General features: G+C 37.5%; 1 protein-coding gene across 2 annotated transcripts in view; it reads right to left on the bottom strand.

Moving 5' to 3' along the window:
- ATP8A1 (ATPase phospholipid transporting 8A1) overlaps nucleotides 1-20187 on the bottom strand; it is a 118134-nt gene that overhangs the window by 14972 nt on the left and 82975 nt on the right. For both annotated transcript variants that reach the window (XM_085322902.1, XM_085322904.1), the window contains exons 30-32: nucleotides 18977-19038; nucleotides 11119-11175; nucleotides 10486-10593 (exon numbers count right to left, since the gene is read on the bottom strand). In XM_085322902.1, the coding sequence (XP_085179028.1) occupies nucleotides 10486-10593; nucleotides 11119-11175; nucleotides 18977-19038 (227 nt within the window). The remainder of the gene's footprint in view (nucleotides 1-10485; nucleotides 10594-11118; nucleotides 11176-18976; nucleotides 19039-20187) is intronic.

The raw sequence follows: 20187 nt of genomic DNA, 5'->3' as shown, positions 1-20187 counted from the left end.
TTTCAGGTTAAACCTCAGCACCTAACTGAAATAAACAAACTGATATTTTACTAATCTTAATTAGCAGACAAATGCAGATAACTTGCAGGAGTTCAAGTCTAACTTTTGAACACATACGCATGAAAGTTTGTTTTAGAATTATACCTGGCATACTGTTACTTGTGTAAAAACAAAAAAGGAAAAAATCATTCCAATATAGAAAAAAGTCTCATTTACCTTGTTTTTGTATCCAATCAGCTGGATCAGTTACACAGATTCTTTGGAAAGCATTAGAATATATTTGAACGAAAACTTGGTAARCTTGCCACAACGTATGTTAAGGGACATATATATTTCCCTGAGATTTTAGYAATTAATTCTGCCAAAAGTTGTCAGCGAAAGTAACAGGTTCAAAAACAAAACAATTCACATCTTCAAAAGGAAGAAAAAAAAAGAAGCACTTCTATCAGGAAGTGGAGAAAATGTATTTGCATTGTCACTTTATAAGCAAAAAATGACTTTTGACATACTTGATGACATACTCAGTTCTTAAAACAGAAATGTCTACCACAATATGTTTTGTAAGAGCTTTTATAATTAAGTAAGCGATTARAGAGACTAATTGTTTCCTAAATAASAACAAAAAAAGCATAGAAAAATTTGTAGTAAGTACCATCCTTTTTTTCCTATTATTAACAACATTTTTTGGTTTATGAGAACACAGCAAAGAGCCGTCCTCGCACTAGCTACCCTGTATTAAATGTTTGCTGATGAAACAGCAAAAGTGATAATGTAGGTCTTAGGATGTTAATTCTGACCATTGTAATGCTAACTATGAATGAAGGAACAACTGGCGCCTACTATTCAGCCCATCCAGCCTTTGGCTTTACAAATGAACGACATGAATTGAAGAAAAAAAAAAAGTTTTTCTGCGTCATATTTGAAAGCCTGTCAGATTTTTTTTCTTTTACAGAGTTAATCCAAACCTAAAAGACTTAAAGCCGACATTCGCATTAAAGACAGAGGGCCTCTTTGTATTTTTTGGACGAAGAGGGGAAAAATAAAATCCCACAGAGGTATTTCCTTCCTTTCTGTACAAGAAAGCTCCCCCCTCACTCTGTAGAAAACATTTTTGTTTCTAACTTTTCACATCTCTCTACACATAGGCAGGTCATCTGGGAAATGGCAAACCAATCCTTTTCAGACAATGGCACTAACAGGAGCAGCCTGTTCTGGGGACGGACTCTGGCTGCCTCTGTTCGTGGTTTACAAATTGTTCCTAATGTGAGAGATTTGTGGTCTATGCCAAGTTTTTCCCCTTTAGGCCTTGTGAAACCAAATGGAATCTGCCACAAAAGTGGCTCCCAGGGGAATTCAGAAGTAATCCAAAATGAGAGCTGGAAAGCCTAGTTTATTGTAGGACTAACAAATCCTGCAGGGAGGATAAATAATTTGTTGTCTCTGTAGCTCATGCTCAATTTTATGACTTTCTACAATGAATTAACATTGCCGGTAAGCACAACATATAGATTTTTTATTGGCGCGTAACTTTTTTTTAAGGAAAAAAAATCTGAAAATTACTCTTTCCCAGCTTGATAGTAGACTAGAAATCATAGCAGTAAAACATTTTTAATGCACTGATGAAAATGTACTATAAGGAAATTACATGCCAAAATGAAGAGTGAGGATATTCCCTTTTTCTTTACTATGAAATGTTCTGCAGAAACAGCTACCACAGATTTGAAAAAGGATAGCCTTCTAAAAGCAGAGAGAGAAAGATGAAAAGAGMCATAAAATTACTGCTGCAGAAAAGCTTATGAAAGCCCTTTTCTGTTTATTTATTTCAGGTATCCTCTAGGTAAAAATTCTCACCCTTTTAGATTATTATTAAAATAACACCTCCTCAGTGCTACTAGTCAAAACCAGTAATGGTTTTTCTTCTTACCATCTTACAGAGAAACCTTCATTAATTTTACTTATCTGTATGTGTTTGTCTTTATACATAACAAAAAAAAAGCCCTCACTGATGCAACAGTAAAACAGATGTGTTTAATTCCCAATGCAGTGAAGTTCCTACAAGTGAGTTCTACTAATATCTCCAGTCTTTCTTTGCTATTTGGAGCTTAGAAAACCATCTCATAGGTCCTACYAACTCATTAATGAGTTAGAACTCTGCTTACTGAGAGTATAAAGGGGATCCCTYCATTTGTTGATAATACATTTTAAACAAAACAAAGTCTTACTGATACACAACAGAACGCAGAGGTATTTAAACACAGCATGTACCAGGCAGTTGGGGAGCAGATAACTGTGGACATCTGCAGGCAGAATCTAGAACTTCTTACTCAAATAAATCCATGAAATGAAGAATCTCAGTAAGTATAGACTAAAGAATATGCCTTCAGTTTTTCCCAGCTCCTCTCAACTTCTTCAGCTAAGGATATCACCAATCCATTGCAAGACCACTGATTTCCCTGACTGCAGGTGGGATATAAAGGGTGGAATGCATCCCACTGAGGAATAAATTATGAGGATGGAGATACACACACACACATATTTAATGTATATATCCCAAATCTCACAGATACACTCAATAAATCCTAAAGACAGCTTCAAGACAGTATCTCTGTGGTGACACTGGGAGTAGCAATATAGAGAAAACATAGATGAAAGTCTCTCCTCTGTTACAGGAGTGTCCTTAGTTCAGTCCCTTGTTTCCATGAGTACTTTAATACTCTAAGTATCCACTGGAACATGGATCTTGCCTTTTTTCCCAGAGAATTCCTTAATCACTCAGGTAGAGCAAAATCCAGCACAATGTCTATTCTCATCCAATAAATATTTAATTATTCCATACAAAGTGGACTAGTGGAAGGCTTATAGCTCCCTACTCAATGATTCTTTCACCAGACAGCATTACTCTCAAAGCTCCAAAGCACAGAGAAACTTAAATGCAGCCCTGTGTAACATGCTGCAGGTGACCCTGCTTGAGCAGGGGGGTTGGACTAGATGATCTCCAGAGGTCCCTTCCAACATTATTGATTCTATGACTCTATGAAATTCGGCTCTTAGTTAAGACTGATTTTGGGCAAGTGTTCTAGACATTTAACTATCAGATAAATGTATATTTTGGAAAAAAAATAGGTGATATAAGGGTCACCTATAAGTTTTTCCACTTAGTATCACTGAAATTTGCTAAGGAACTGAAATTGTTCCTCACAACTGGTGCACCAAAAGAGAAAGTTGGTAAAGAGAAAGATAGAAGCTGAATATTGTGAATTTTGTAAGGGTAGTTCTGTGCTTAAGTACAACAGAAAACTGTACTGAGTTTAATTTGTAACACTTTAAACAGAAAAAAAATAGTAACTTTTGCTTATAAAAAGCAAAGGGGAAGGGAAGGAAAGAAAGGAAGAAATAAAATTAAATGCTGAGATTGGGAAAAGACTAGCCAATAGAAAGGAAGATTATTAAAACTAAAACTGCCAAGACAGCCTATTGTAAGCTGAAAAGGCAAATTTGATAGTTCAAACATCAGCTCCACTGTTTCCATTCATAATGAACTCATTAATGAATAACTATAGGAATGTGGCTACTGAATATGTAACGGGATCTCTGAAATTTATCTGGGAAGAGCAGACACTGGCTAACAAGTACCTAGTACTAGAGTAAGTACATTTAAATTGTGAGGGTTTGAGGACTCAAAATTGAGACTACCTAAAGGGAATCTAATAGAGAAAAGGTACTAATAAATGTGAAAAAAACAACTCCTTATAAAAAGAAAATATTTTGGATTCCTGAAGTGAAAAATTAAAAGAAAATTTTTAATATAAAGATCTGAATGAACTGAAATGTGCTGCTATCACAACTGCAACATAACTTTAGGCTCTCAGGTGAGGATAGATGACTAAAACAGAGATCTGTTATGGGATGGATTCTGATTTGCTTAAAATATCTTCAAGAAATCATTTGAGTTCTGTTAGGCATGAATAATGTTCTCACGTCAAAATACAAAACACATTTGATTTCCTTAAACAGGAGGTTTGCAAAGGTATACAGGGCAGGAAAGAGGCAAAACCCTGATCACTGCTTTGTAAAGATTTACAGGTCTGTATAAGAAAAGCTTGGAAAACTTGGATAAGGAGCATTGGAGAAAACCTGAAAATGTGGTAAGAATGTGGGAAAAAGCTCAGAGGGAACTTAGGCTGAGTATGGGCTGGGAAAGACCTTAAACTGTTTAAGAAGCAAGCAATATCCCCTCACTAAAAATGTAGTACACCAATTACCTCTTCCAAAGTGAAGACCCAGAATTTTGGCTAGCATTTGAATTCAAGCAGGTAATAAGCAGTGAAAATAGGGGGAAAAAAAAAAGACAAAAATTACTTGCTAACTCAACATAACTACCAGGCCTTAATGCACACAGTTTTCTGTTTTGTCTTTATTTTTTATTCTGCAAAATACAGAATATAAAAAGTTATTATAACACTACTCTATTGATTTTTAAAAATGCAAGAGAGAAATGTCCATTAGTAGCATATTTTACTAGACTGACTAGTGACTTTGCTCTCTATTAGACTAAAACATCCTCTTCCTTCCTCCTCCCTCCCAAYTGAATCAGACTTCAGTCAAACACTTCCCCTGAGAAGATCTTTTCATCAAAAGTTGAAGTATTTTGACAACTACCTTAAAAAAACTCAAAATATTCAGCAATTAAAATTTTAACAATTCCATATACTAGGTTATGGGGAATAATGCAGACAGAAGCAATACTTAAGAAACGAATACTGTTAGTACAGTATATACTAATATATCTTTCCTATATGGTGCAGCTAAATTGTTCCAACAAGGAGTTTTATTGTTGTTTATGAAGATTCTCTAAACGTCATTCAAAGGATCTGAAATTCTGTAAAACACATGCTTGTTCCTTAATTTCATTTTCCTTCAGTAGTTTTATAGATCCCCCGAGCCAGACAGAGAAGAAACAGCTGGTGCTCYGCAGAACTTTACAGTGCACTTTACAGTACCGCAATAAATAAAAAAGTTCTGCACATACTGAACTTTTGCTTTTAATCTCAGTATGTCATACTACTTATTTGAGTAAATTTTATATTTTTATACTCATCTGTTAATCAGATAAGTATATAAAAAAAGCACCCACAACCCTGAGTACACAATAACACAACCTAAATTCTCAGTGTAAAAGAACACATGAGCAATAATTCAGACATCCACAGAAAGGAATCATTACTTGCTTATACAGCGTAACACTTTCCCTACAACATGCCTTGCCTCATAAACTGTTGTACTAGCAGGAAATACACACAGGCTTTGTTTATTTTATTTTTTCCCTCCCACTTAAAGATTTACAACTCAAATCACAACTGTATTTGTTCAAGAAAGAGAGAACTATATTGACTTAGAAATGTATCCAATTTTATCATTCTAAAGAAAAAAACAAAACGAAACAAAACAACCCTGCTTCCCCAAAAGCCCTTTCTCCCACCAATCTGCTTTTTTTTAAGTGGTATTGAGAACAAAAGTTGATCGAATAGAAATATTAACTGAAAGAATCCACTGACAAGGGAACAGCCAGTAGCTATTTGGATAGGTGATTCAAGTTACAGAATCTCTGCTAGTTAACAGTTTATTGCAAAAAGACTATATAAATAGCAAAATATATAATCCGTAATTTAATCACAACATCATTATTTCTTCCAAGTGGATATAATGCAAATATGGCAAAACAGAGACAACAGGAAATTTCTCTTGGTAATGCACTGCAATATAGATTGAAAATTCATTTGGCTTGGCATCACAGAATGCAGTTTGTTGTGTTACGTAAAGTCTCTTAAAGAAAAAAAATCTTTCTAAAAATTAAATACCTTACCAAATACAAAGAGATCTGGCCTTTATTTTTAGATATTTATGCAAACTGGATCTGCTATGTGTGGTTTTATAATGAGAAAATAGAGTGTAGTWCCTTTTAAAAAACTCCCCATAGAAGTAAATGCCACTATTCCCCTTCCTAATATCAGGCATAAAACCAGACTATTGATATAAGTTATATCAAAGCAGTAGAGAAAGAGATACACGCAGACAATTTACCGAGGTCTGCAATGAAGATGTTCTACTACTAGTCTGCAGTGGCAATRTTCTACAAATTAAACAGCCTTCCCTTGCCAGACCAGGTAAATCACAGCACTGTGAAATTCAGAACCGAGTTTGGACAAAGGTGTCTTTTAGCATTTTTGGCCAACAAGCTGTCATGAGAAGAAATAAGCAGTTCCTGTGCCTAATTCTATGCTTACTTATACTTCTGGCATTAGAATAAAGGTGCTAAGGAAAAATAATTTTAGAAAATTATCTGTCTAAAATAATTAAATATAGCAGCTATTTATATAAATTCGTGTAGACATTATTAAAAATAAGTTTTAAGAACTCTTGTTTCATGTAATGAGTTAAAACAGATAGGCCATGATATGGTGAACGTCTCCATACTGGTATTAAATCTAACTAAGAAGTGACTGTAAAGAGATATATATTCTTTCTTACGCCCCTACATTTACAAGCACATTTTTTTCAAGTAAAATATCAAGAAAACAAGCTGTAAAGCTGCTTGGGGAGATGCTTCCGCACTGCTGCCACTGCTGCAGCTAAATATTGTACTGTAAAACTAAATTTGACAGAAATTGTAAAGTTACTATAATGTCACTGGCAAATTTTGGAAAGTTTTCCAGATTTTTCTCTCATATACTGTCCGTCAAGTTTCCTCCAGCAGAAATTCTCTGTTTTTCCTACTACTACTGAAATTCTCCTAGTAGAAAAGCTGTTTTAACACTTTGCTATAAGCAGATAAAACTTGAATCCCTTCTATTTCAGGATCTGTGACTAAGACTAGGAAGAATTTCAGATTATTAGAGTCATTTCAGAATATTAGAAGACTCCAAATGTAAAACTGATCTGCCTATGTCACTTGATCTAGCCAATGACTTAGTTATCACCCCCTTCTGTTATTCTTGTAAATGGGAAAATCTCCTTATAATTCTACAGCTTATTAAAACAGGATTTTTTAATGAACATATTTATAAAAAAAAGCCCCCTCCAACATAATTTACCAGATCAGGCTACTGTCAAAACAGACAAAGAACTACAGAAATGTGGGTCAGCTTTGGATTTGTTTGATTAATTTCTACCAAATGTAGCTGGATGGAGTTAGTTTTCAAGTCTGACTTACACATTAGAAGAAATTAGACAAACCATATCTGTGCTGGCAAATAGAAATGTCCATTTCCTTYCTACAGTTTTTAAATTTGTGAATCTTTTAGTTAGAATACTTATTCCAAAGGTCTGGGCTTGCATCAGTGCAGTCCAGTGACTTCCAGTCTGCCAGAGCGCACCCTGGCAGGGTGGAAGTGCCCAGGAGCGTACCAGGTTCTTTCATTCCAGTCTGTACCACAGGATTAGTTGATTAGGACTGACAGAACACCCTTCAAAAAGCTAGAAAACAGAGTTTTAAAAACAAGCACTTAAGTTCTATGAGAAGTTCAGGAGACTGTATTCAGATGTTACAAACAAAGCAACTCCGCACCCCTTGACAGAACAATTTGCAAACTCCACATGTCCTCACACCTAAAGCTGCTTTCTACACACACATGCATGCACAAACACACAAGCTGTTACTAACAAAATAATTAGCTCCATTTCAACTACAGACAAGTTCTGTCACAAGAAATAAGATAAACATGAGTTTTTAAGTCAAGCTACTTCATTGCTATGGTGAAGCCAAACCCTAAGAATATTTATTTTTGTTGACATAAACCTCACATTCCAAACAGCATTTTTTTTTCAAGTTTGTAGGACTTTCCTTTCCTTTCAACAAAACCTTTTTCTTACAATAACTTCCTCAGAGACTGGACATGAAATAACTGACATTTTTCTTAATACAACAGAGGAGCAGCCACCTTTCTTTGATGTCCCATGCCAATCTCCTGCTGTTCCCACCGTGCTCATCACTATAAAGGTTCTTATCTTAAGAGTAACCAGACAATATTACAAAACTTGTAAAAAGAACGAATTTTAAAACATTCTAAAATAGTCTATAAGGTACATTGTTTATAAAGAAAAATACCCAGTATGATAGTTACAATTACTATAATTTAACATAATATACAAAATTATTTTTGAGTAATAGAAGCAACAAAGTAATGTATAAAATTAACATATATATGGAGATGAAAGGTTACAATAGACGGGGAAAAAAATCATAAAAGTTACAAATTCACTTTTTCGTAGGTTTCCATGTATTCAAATTGATTCCCTGTGGCATTGCATCATGCAGTAGTTACTTACATGTCTATATACTACTTTTTCATAACAGCTTATATGGGAGATAAATTTTACGGACCTGAATCACTTCCAAGCAAGGAAGGGGAGTGAACCTAATTTCTCACATCCAACATGAGTTTTTTTTTAATTGCTAAATTATATAACAGAGGCCAAGTGGAGATATGCTTGGAGAACAATTACAAGAGTCTCCTGCTGAAATAAGCAGGTATTCTCAGTTTGTGGCTCCCAATKAGACTACACACCTAATGTCTCAGCTCACGAGGCACTGGCCATGCCCAGAAGCAGGCATTAGTGCCTGGGAAGTCCATACTAAATTTCAGCGGTTTTTGGAACTGAGTGGTTTTGAGAATTGGTAATTAGGATTGAAGTCCCAGTTAGATTTGGGCAGGTAGCAATGGCATTGTCTTTCATGGATTCAGTCTTATTTGCAACAGATCTTATTTGCAACAGACAGAGCAGCTATACACAAACAGAATAATAAATAAAGGCCAAATAAATAATTACTGTCAAAAGGTTAACGATATAGCACAACAACACATTCCAAGAAGCAAATTAATAGAAAAAGAAATTTACATTTGCTGATGTAATTTTAGGATGCCTCAAATGTTTGATGCATTTCATAGTTTCAAAAATTTAGCAAATTTGTAAAATTTAATTTACTGAAGAAAAGATAGCCATAAGTAATACACTACCTGTATTATCTCATTTTGAAGTCTCCAGTCAAATATGTAGTACAATTTTACTGAGTTCAGAATTTGGTAAGATATCTCTTTAAAAAAAATTCCAACTTACCAAAGAATGATTCATAGAATCGGTAATGTTGGAAGGGACCTCTGGAGATCGTCTAGTCCAACCCCCCTGCTCAACAGGGTCACCTAGGATCACCTAGGGTCATCTTAGACAGGGCTGTATCCAGGCGGGCCTTGAAGATCTCCAGAGAAGGAGACTCCACAACCTCTCTGGGCAACCTGCTCCAGTGCTCCGTCACTCTCACACGGAAGAAATTCCCCCTCACAGTCAGGCAGAACTTCCTGTGCTTGAATTTCTGCCCGTTGTCTCTTGTCCTGTCACATGCGACAACTGAAAAGAGTTTGTCCCCGTCCCCTTGACACCCTCCCTTCAGGTACTTGTACACATTGRTAAGATCCTCCCTCAGTCTTCTCTTCCCCAGGCTGAAGAGGCCCAGCTCTCACAGCCGTTCCTCGTAGGGCAGGTGCTCCAGCCCTCTGATCATCTTCGTAGCCCTATGCTGGACTCTCTCCAGTAGCTCCATGTCTCTCTTGTCCTGGGGAGCCCAGAACTGGACACAGCACTTGAGATGAGGACCCACCAGCGCTGAGTAGAGGGGCAGGATCACCTCCCTTGACCTGCTGGCAACACTCTTCCTAATGTACCCCAGGAGACCATTGGCCTTCTTGGCCATAAGGGCACATTGCTGGCTCATGGTCAACCTGTCATCCACCAGCACTCCCAGGTCCTTCTCTGCAGAGTTGCTTTCAAGCAGCTCAGCCCCCAGCTTGTACTGGTGCCTAGAGTTATTTTTCCCTAGGTGCAGGACTCTGCACTTGCCCTTGTTGAACCTCASGAGGTTCCTCTCTGCCCAGCTCTCCTGCTTGTCCAGGTCTCTCTGAAGGGCAGCACAGCCCTCAGGTGTGTCAGCCACTCCTCCCAGCTTGGTATCATCAGCAAATTTGCTGAGCAGGCACTCTGTCCCCTCATCCAGGTCATTGATGAAGAAGTTGAACAAGATGGGACCCAGTACTGAGCCCTGGGGRATGCCACTAGCCRCAGRCCTSCARCTAGACTCCATGCCACTGATGACAGCCCTCYGAGCTCTGCCTTTCAGCCAGTTCTCAATCCACCTCACTGCCCGCTCGTCTAACCCACACTTGCAGAGCTTCTCTAGGAGGATTAACAGCTTATAGCTTACCTGGTAGTTCTTCACTGTACTATATAATCACAGCCTATTAGTTGAACTCCATTTTCACTAGAGTAAAAATTCATTCTATTTTAAATAAAAATGGCTAGTATATTGGATGTATAGAGGAAGCTACTCTTACAAACTTTTACTTAGCATAAATAGCCAATAAAGATAAGGCCAATACTGAAAACTAAAAAAATACTCTTTGCACAAATTTGGAAATTAATTAAAATATACTTTACCTCTCCTGACATATCAGGTGCCATAGGAATGACTGGCCACAAAGAAGAGTAAATTCCAAAAAACACTACCCAAAGTGCTATGCTGCCCCAGATAGCTATATGGCTGAACTGTTAAAAAAAAAAAAAAAAAAGAAAGAAAGAAAAAGAGAGAAAGAAAAAGAGAAAGAAAGAGAGAGAGAGAGAGAGAATAATCATCACAGATGCATTATGACTTAGAAAAAGATCTTTGCTGCTTACTGTTTGCTTTGAAAGCTGATGTTATGGATGAAATTTCCAGGCCTAGTATTAATTTAACTCTACTCCTTTGGCTTGTTATTTGTTAAAACAAGATGATACTTCCAGCAGCAGTAATAATTGCTAATGTGTTTTAAACTAATTTCAGTTCAATTACAACCAATTTGCCATCATTTGACTCTTCTAATTTAGAGATTATTTTAAGCCTTATACCAAAGCCGTCCTTTTCACTATTAAACATTATATTCTGTCCTTCCTCATAGTAACAACAACTTAGTTTGATACTGTGTCTGGCAAACTGTAAGGACATAATATAATAAATAGGAATAAAATAATACAATTATTTTTTCATGATACTTCTATAGCACATTTGAGAATATGATAAAGAGATTTGCTTACCAAAGTCCAGTATGAGGTCTCTAATCCAGCCTTCAAACACACAGTTAGAACCACAAACTTGAAGAAGGAAAAAAAAGGGGGGGGGAAAGAGAGAGAGAGAAAAAAATCTTATTTAGCATATACAGTGTTGATCAGTTTGGTTAAAACTTCAGTAGAACACAGAAAATGAAAGTTAGTTATTTTCATATATTGGTTACGTTCATTGTCATATGTTGGTATGATTATGTTGGTTTTATTTAAACAAATAAAATAGAAAAAAGATAATCAATTTCTTCAATTTAAATGGGATATTTCTTAATAATATTCAACAAAGTACTGTGCAAGTCAATGCACCTAGCTGGGTATTAGTATCCTATCGAAAGTTCAGTAAAGCAAAATGAAGTCATTTTCATGGACTTCCAGAAGCTACGGAATAGCCCTTTCCAGTTCAATAGTTTTTTCGTTAGTGCTTCCATTTTTTAAAAAAAAATTAACATGAGTGAACTTAGATCAGARGTTTAAATGCACTTTTGAAATGACCACAATAGAAAATTTAAAGATATCCCAGTAATTAACTAGTAACAGACTACTCAGAATTATCAGCTTGCATTACTAATCTTACTCATTCTTTTTGGAAARCATTCATTTTTGAGGCACTTCTGTTGTATTAGAAATCTTAAACATTTCTTTGCCTCTCAGAACTCTAGAAGTCTTGGTCTTACTGAGTCTTTCGCTTCTGTATCTATGCCACTTTGGTTAGACGGAAAGGTTTGTGATATGTTCTGATTATAGAGATGTGTATCTCTGCAGAGATGGCAGACTAGGCCCTCTAGTTACTGAGATAATTTTCTTTCCATATGAAGAAAGGTTTAGATCAAGAAACTGGGCTAAAAATTTGCAACTTGTTTAAGCTTACACTAAAGTAAATCAAACAAATGGTTTGTTCACTTCATTAGTAAATGAGTCACTTTTGCCAAACCCTGAAAAGCCAAAGTGTTAATGTCAATAGCCTAAAACCTATATTCTACATACCAAATAAAGAATGAATCTATTTTGTTATTTTTACTCTTTTTTTCCCCTCATTTTTACTCTTTTCTAATCTTGGAGCACATCTAACAGAGGCAGTGAACAGATGCAGCAGTTTGTACAGTAGTGTCTGGGCTCTGCTTAGAACTTTTGGCGACCTTGTTGGAAGTTGTAGTGAATTTCTGGGGACCATCACGGAACAAGAGGATGATTGCTGCTAACAGAAAAGGCGAGCTAGGCAAGGACAGCTATGGGAGGCCTTAATTTCTCCTGGGAGAAGCTCTAGCTAGGTATACATGATCCTAAGGAGCTCTCTTGGTTGCCCCTGATCAGAAGGAGTTGAGGCCTTTGATCCAGTTGGCCCTTGATGAGGGTGTATGAGCATGGATGATAACTTTTTGACATAGGTGTTGGAGGAGCCAATGAGGAGGCTGCTCTACTTTGTAATAACACATAAAGTAGGACTGGTTGGAGGTGTAAAGGTTGGGGGCAGCCTTGATACAGTGTCCATGAGATGGTGGGGTTCAGGATCCTGTGTGGAGGAAACAAGGCAATAAGTAGGATCACAACCCTGGACTTCAGGAGAACAAACTTTAGCCTCTTCAGCGACATACTTGGAGGACTCCCATGGGTTAGGGAGCTAGAAGGAAGGGGGTTCAAGAGAGCTGGTTAATATTCAAGCATCAATTCTTCCAAGCTGAAGAGCAGTGCACCCCTATGAGTAAAGACATCAAGTAAAGGGGGCAGGAGACCTGCATGAATGAGCAAGGAGCTCCTGGCAAAACTCAAGAAAAAGAAAGTACAGAATGTGAAAGAAGGGACAAGGCCACTTGGGAGAAATATAGGAATAYTGTCAGAGTATGCAGGGATATGACGAGAAAGGTTAGGCCTGTTTGGAATTAAATCTGTCAAGGGATGCGAAGGACAACAAGAAGGGCTTCTTCAAATACATCAGTAGCAAAAGGAAGACTAGGGAAAATGCGGGCCTGCTGCTGAATGGGGTGGCTGCCCTGGTGACGAAGGATACAGAGAAGGCAGTTACTGAATGCCTTCTTTGCTTCAGTTGTTACTGCTAAGGGCAGCCCTGAGGAATCCCAGACCCCACAGACAAGAGAGAAAGCTTGGAGAAAGGATGACTTTACCTTGATTGAGGATGATCAAGTTAGAAATTATTTAGGCAAGCTTGGCACCCAAAAATCGATGGGCCTGGATGGGGTGCACCCACAAGTGCTGAGAAGAGAATTGGAGAGGTGCCTGAGGACTAGAAGAAAGCCAGTGTCACTCCAGTCACCTAAAAGCACAAGAAGCAGAACCCAGGAAAGCACAAACCAGTCAGTCTCACCTCCATCCCTGGAAAGATGATGGAACAGCTCATCCTGGATGCCAGCTCTAAGCATGTGGAGGAAAAGAAGGTGGTCAGGAGCAGTCAGCATGGGTTCACCAAGGGGAAATCATGCTTAAACAATGTGATAGCCTTCTATGATGGAATGAGTGGCTGGGTAGATGAGGGGAGAGTAGTGGCTATTGTTTACCTTGACTTCAGCAAGGCTCTTGACACAGTCTCCCATAACATTCTCCTAGATAAGCTCTGCAAGTGTGGGTTAGATGAGTGGACATTGAAGTGGACTGAGAACTGTTTGAAGGGCAGAGCTCAGAGGATTGTCATCAGTGGTGCAGAGTCTAACTGGAGGCCTGTAGCTAGTGGTGTTCCCCAGGGGTCAGTCCTGGCTCCAGTCTTGTTCAACTTCTTCATCAATGACCTGGACGAAGGGACAGAGTGCCTGCTCAGCAAGTTTGCTGATGATACCAAGCTGGGAGGAGTGGCTGACACACCTGAGGGCTGTGCTGCCCTTCAGAGAGACCTGGACAGGCTGGAGAGGTGGGTAGACAGAAACGTCATGAAGTTCAACAAGGGCAAGTGCAGGGTTCCTGCATCTAGGAAGGGATAACCCCATGCACCAGTAGAGGCTGGGGGCTGACCTGCTGGAAAGCAGCTCTGCAGAGAAGGACCTGGGAGTTCTGGGAGTTAACCATGAGCCAGCAATGTGCCCTTATGGCCAAGAAGGCCAATGGTATCCTGGGATGCATTAGGTAGAATGTCATCAGCAGGTCAAGGGAGGTGATCCTCCCCCTCTATTCAGTCCTAGTGAGGCCTCATCTGGAGTGCTGTGTCCAGTTCTGGGCTCTCCAGTCCAAGAGAGACATGGAGCTACTGCAGAGAGTCCAGCATAGGGCTACGAAGATGATTAGAGTACTGGAGCATCATAAGGAAAGGCTGCAACAGGCTGGGCCTATTTAGCCTGCAGAAAAGACTGAGAGGAGATCTTTGTCTACAAATACCTTAAGGGAGGGTGTCAAGAGGATATGGTTGGGCTCATTTCAGTGGTGCCAAGCAACAGGACAAGGGGCAAAGGGCACAAACTGAAACACAGGARATTCCATTTGAATATGAGGAAAAATTTCTTTATTGTGAGAGTGACAGAGCACTCGAAGAGGTTGCCCGGACAGGTTGTGGAGTCTCCTTCTCTGGAGATATTCAAAACTTGCATGGATGTGATCCTACCCAACTTGCTCGACATGCTTGAGCAACGTGTTAATGTGCTTGCACCTTGCTTGAGCAGGGGGTTTGRACTAGATGATCTTCAGAGGTCCCTTCTGACCTCAACCATTTTGTGATTCTGTGATTCACTTTTTATATASAGCAGTCTCTGAAAACATCACATCATTCCCCTGTTGAACATGTTTAATTTTAGTTTAGAGACCAGCTGTAGCTGAAAGTTTATAATTCCACAGCAAGGATTAGTCAATTTAGGAAAATGTTCATCTCTGTAAATTATCCCTGTAAATTCAAAAAAAACAAGGAAGTTTTCCAATTACCAAAGAAATAGTTATTAGTTTTGTAACTCACATGTAAACCCATATTATAGGTTTTGCTCTGTGTACAACCTGAAGAACATAAGGCTGACAAACTGAGCCACAAAAAACAAGCTCCATCTATAATAGCTCTGTTTTAGTTTCAGGCATCTATGGTTTAACCTCTAACCTGCTGGCCAAGATGGCAATGGGCAGTTTGTCTGTGTTTGAACTTCAGTGATCCTCAGACACTCAGAAGAAATTTCCTTCAGTTGGAAGCTAAAAGTAACTGATATACTTGATATGCCTTTTTTTTATGCTTGGGACATAGAGGGATACAAATCCTGCTAGAAGGCTTTCATGCCAGGTGTTCATGCTTTTAATTCTGGAATCTCCTATTCAACTAATGCTGCTCTATTTAGGATGACAAATTATATCTCCACAACTCCATTATCCAGAACATGTGTGAAATCTGACAAATTTAAGGCCCATGATGAGTGTTTTAACTTACCTAGTCTACCCAGTACTGGTGCTGTATTTGGCCAAGTGGAAAAAATGAAGAATTATAGAGGAAAAAAAAATACACCACTTATCTGCTATACTTGCTTCCTATTTTTGAGTTAGTCATTAGAAGAAAAAAACATTCCTTAGGATCAGATTAAGAATTCTCATTGTATAGACAAAATATATACACAGCCCACATATGCACTCAACTGCAGGTCTCTATAAAAGGAGTTACAGATTGCGTGAATATGTACTCTCTTTGCACCTTCACTGTTTTCCCTAAAAAAGTTGTCAGCTATGCACAGCTGCTTCCTCCAGGATTTGGGTTTTATTGCTCCCTTCTCTCTCTGTCCCAGACTAAGGATAGCTCACTGAATCCTACCCAGGAAACACAAAACCAAATTGTTATTTTTATATACACCATTGAGCTAAAAAGACCTCTCAAGAATGGTCATACAAATATTTTCATGGGACTCTACTGCTATTTGAAGTTTATGTTTGAAGTAGTAATTAATTCCAGGACATGATATGAATCAGCACACATTCCTGACTTTGTTCATGGATCCAAATAACCTATATTAATTACYGAATCATTCCCCTACTGATTTTTTTGCATAAGAGAGGGATTCATGCAACTTGATGCTCAGATGAAGGATTTTTTTTTTCAAAAGCCTCTTGCAATGGCAGTTTGGATTGACAATTCACCTGGCATACTGAAATAAAAGTATTCAGTATACTCTAATGTGCTGCTGTTCATCATCTAAAATACTTTGTTTGGCAAGATAGAAATCCCTCTTTGATTTTTTTCTAGAGGCTTACTTCTGGTAAAAATTTTTCTTTTGCTTTTCTTTCTGTTCTTCTGAATGGCCATGTCCTTAAGTATAGAATTCCTAAATGCAGATTAAAAGCAGAGGAAGAAAAGTTCCTTAACCTGTTATGATATGTGGATTTTTCAAGACTATGACTTTCAGCCATCAGTGCAGACATGGTTCATATGCACAGATTTTTTGAAAAGCAGTCTCTCTCAAAGCTACATATATGTCCCAGACCTCCTTGAATTCCCATGCAAGATTAGGAACTCTATTGCATCCTCCCAAATTTCTTTTCAATCTGAACTGCAGGRAAATGGGGAACCTGAAAAAAGGATGAAAAAGCAGATTGTCTGGACCAGACGGATTTTATAACGGTGGAACAACAGTATCTTGGGAAAGAAACTACTCCTCTTTCATTTGGTATTTATTCAGCATAGCAACTCTGCAGGCCAGTAGTAAGCAATTATCCTCTCAAGAGGGTGAAGTTCCAGCTCTCCTAGTASAAAAGCTGTTGTAAAAGGTGTAGAATTTCCCTGTTGGTTTTGATCTCTGTATAAGCATTTATGCATACAGTTTGGCAAACAGTAGTGTGTAACTCCAAGTTATGATGTAACTTGGATGCAACTCCAAGATATAAGCAAGTATCCAAAATTAACTAATTTCTGAAGGTAGCAGAAGACGCTACTGCAAATCTGGATAAGCAGGCGCTGGTGTTTGAGAGCCCACTTACACCACAAATGATACTGAGATGCTCTACAGTACCCTGAGATGCATCCRTCAGTTGATAGGTAAGAGTCCAAATGACTGCACTTTTAGAACCCTCAGCTCCACATAACCACTGTAACTCAGTAAACTCTTGCTACAGCATATGTAACTTATTTTCTTCTGGAGCCAAGCTTGGCTTTGTGAAGAAAAGACAGAGCTGACTAATTAGGATATTCTGAGATTGTTTCAGGATAGAACTTCAGATATGTTGCAGCAGTATGTTGAATAATTGGGTTTAACAAAAAGCATACCATGCTAACTCACTCTTCAAAATGATGGCCACTACAAAGGATGCTTTACGTGCAACGAAACAAAAGGAGGTGCCCGCTGTCAGAAAACTAGATTGATGTACTACAACAGGTGAGATTACACAACTCATTTATACATACATAAATTTTCGGAATAAACTTCAGCTGAAGTTTACACTTTGGTAGTAAGTACAGTAAATAATTAAACATCTGTAAGGTCAGGACCTGSTGCAGAGAACCTCTCTTCCAAAGGAGAATCTAATGCTGGAGGAAGCACTGACATTCAGGTGAATGGTAGAGCTCTAACTGTTGCTCAGAATTATGAGACCACAATACAAACAGATCTATGCCAGTTGAACTACGTTTGCTGTCATTACAATGACTATGACCTTAGATCTTAATTTTATAAAGACTCGCACAGGCAACTGAGGATATTCCATCCATCCCTAATGCAGATCAGTTTATCATATGATAGATTGCACAATTGTATGTGACTACTGCTGACAAAACATGCTGCGCTTTGCCTTTCAGAACAGGGAAGGAAGTGTAGAGCAAACAAAATTTTCAGAGAATGTACTCATGCAGAGCACACTCCTTGTACACAGTGGCAGAAGAATCATTTTATTTTAACTGCCACAGCAGTAAAAAAGAAACACACAAACCAGCCTGTGGTTACTGCCCTTTATGCTTTCACATGGAAGCAAGAGGAATAGATTACATATTAGCTGACTAGTCACCACTATTTAAACAGTTATCTCATACAGAGGAGATGCCTACAGTAGCTACAGATGCCTACATTCTCAAACAACTACCATCTATTCTAGAATACCTTCCTGTTGCTTCAGTTGTGATGTTTTCCTTTTTCCCCACATGAATTAGGAAATGGATTTTGATATAGATCTATATTCATGTTCCAGTCCCCTTACTTTTCTGGAAGAACTAACCTCTTTTTGGTCTAGACCAACAATAGGAATTTGAAAATTAAAGTTTAATTTCCAAGAGCAGAGGAAAGGGACCACAAGTTTAATTTTACTTTTGAGAGCGATCTGAGGAAACCCACATCTGTCAGGTAGGACTGATATCCAACAAGCAAAAAACTTGGTGTTTAACTTCATTAATTTATTCTAGGAGATGAAAGACTAAGAAAAAAAAAACAGTAAAGACTATTAAGTACAAAACTAACAAAAGATTACTGTTAATATGAGTTAGGCATAATTACTTAAAGCATTTTGGTTGTTTTTCAAAGAAAAATCCCACAAATGTTGGTTCCATGTAGCTCTATCCTTTCATGGTCCCATTATAAATTAAGAGAGTGAGTTCACAAGTCCACAAAACAGTTCCATGTCCACTGATCTGTGATTTCTTTAATGCAGAAACTTAGCTTAAATTAACCAACATGTTAATTAGTGAATTACAGTTCCCATTATTTGCAAATATAGACGGTTCCCAATAAAGAGGAAAGACATATCTTCTGCATTTTTACTTTGCTAAACTGCTATGTTTTATAAACTGGAGTCAGAATGTATATGGTACTTCAAAGCTTCTCAGAGTCATATAAGTACCATTTCTTATTCTTAAGGTACTCCGCTAAATCAAGTAAAGATAGAGTCAATACAGATAAAGAATAAATAATCAGCCAATAGAGCACCAGATAGCTGTAGTAAAACTTACAGTATAAACAGTGTTTCCCAGGAGCAAGTAATCTGAAGTTTTACCATTGCCAAATACAGTACCTGGAGAAGGACACAGTGAAATAATAAAACATTTAAACATCCAAAATAGTACAATATATATGAACTTTTATTTTTGATATTGGATCTCATGTGCCTAATAAACAAAATGGCAGTACTTCCTACAGGTACTAACAGCAGATTTCACCTTGAAGGGTAGTGAACAGTAAAAGATCTAAGTTTGCACACTTTCTAAACTTTTAAAACTTTCAGTGACTTCTGGCATTAGACTAGAATTAAAAGCTTTATGTAACAACATGTACTAAAAATAAGTAATAATATATTCAGTTACAATTCGATTAGAATAAATTTCAAGTTTAGAGTTTCTTCTCTTTAGAAAGGTATGAAACGTAGTAACTCTAGTGTGCATTGTTTGTAACACTGAACAGAAAACTTAGATTTTCATTGGTTCTGGATGCTTTTGGTATAGAAACCAGACCTTTGCTCTTTTTGTAAATCAGTATTTCTTAGATTCATTTTTAAATAAAACCTATACGATATATTTCATTTTAATTCTTGAGATGACCATTATGCATAAAATTTAAAAAATTAGCCAACTCAAAACTGTTGATTCATATTAGTACATGTATATAGTATAGTATATACACACTAATGTGTGTATGTATGGATATACACAGCATTTAGGCTAAGACTCAGTGCCCTAAAGGGCAATGTGTGTTTGCATAAAAATGACATCTACTGTGGTTTGTAAGTTAAGAATTCTGAAGCACTGTATTTACATCTATTTAAACAGAACTTATTTTATGACTATTGCTAGAGCATGGGCTTTTCTGACTACAATTGTTTGAAATTTCTTTGTACACACAGGACTACATACAGCTAAAATATCTAGAGAGAATTTCTCATTCCCAATTAAAACTAGACYTTTGCATATTCAGTTTTGAAATACCTTTAGTACTCAAGATCATTCCTTGACTGCAGCCAAACCACAGCACTTACTGTGCTGCAGAGGTTCTTAACAATCATTTCGAATCATTGCTTTTCACTGCCATCACTCAAAGTGATATCAAAATACCGTGTATGTAGTAAGGAGGAACAAAAGTACAAGACAGAAAGCAAAAATAAAATCCATTAAGGCTGAGACAGCATAAGGAAGGACATTTCTAAAACCTGTGTAGAGTGTTTTTTTTT

Source organism: Rhea americana, unplaced genomic scaffold (assembly GCF_003343005.1).
Source record: "Rhea americana isolate MKP2758 unplaced genomic scaffold, rheAme1 scaffold_8, whole genome shotgun sequence".
NCBI classification, from domain to species: Eukaryota; Metazoa; Chordata; class Aves; order Rheiformes; family Rheidae; genus Rhea; species Rhea americana.
Note: the sequence above shows the minus strand (reverse complement) of the source record. Positions and strands in the feature narration are given on the sequence as shown.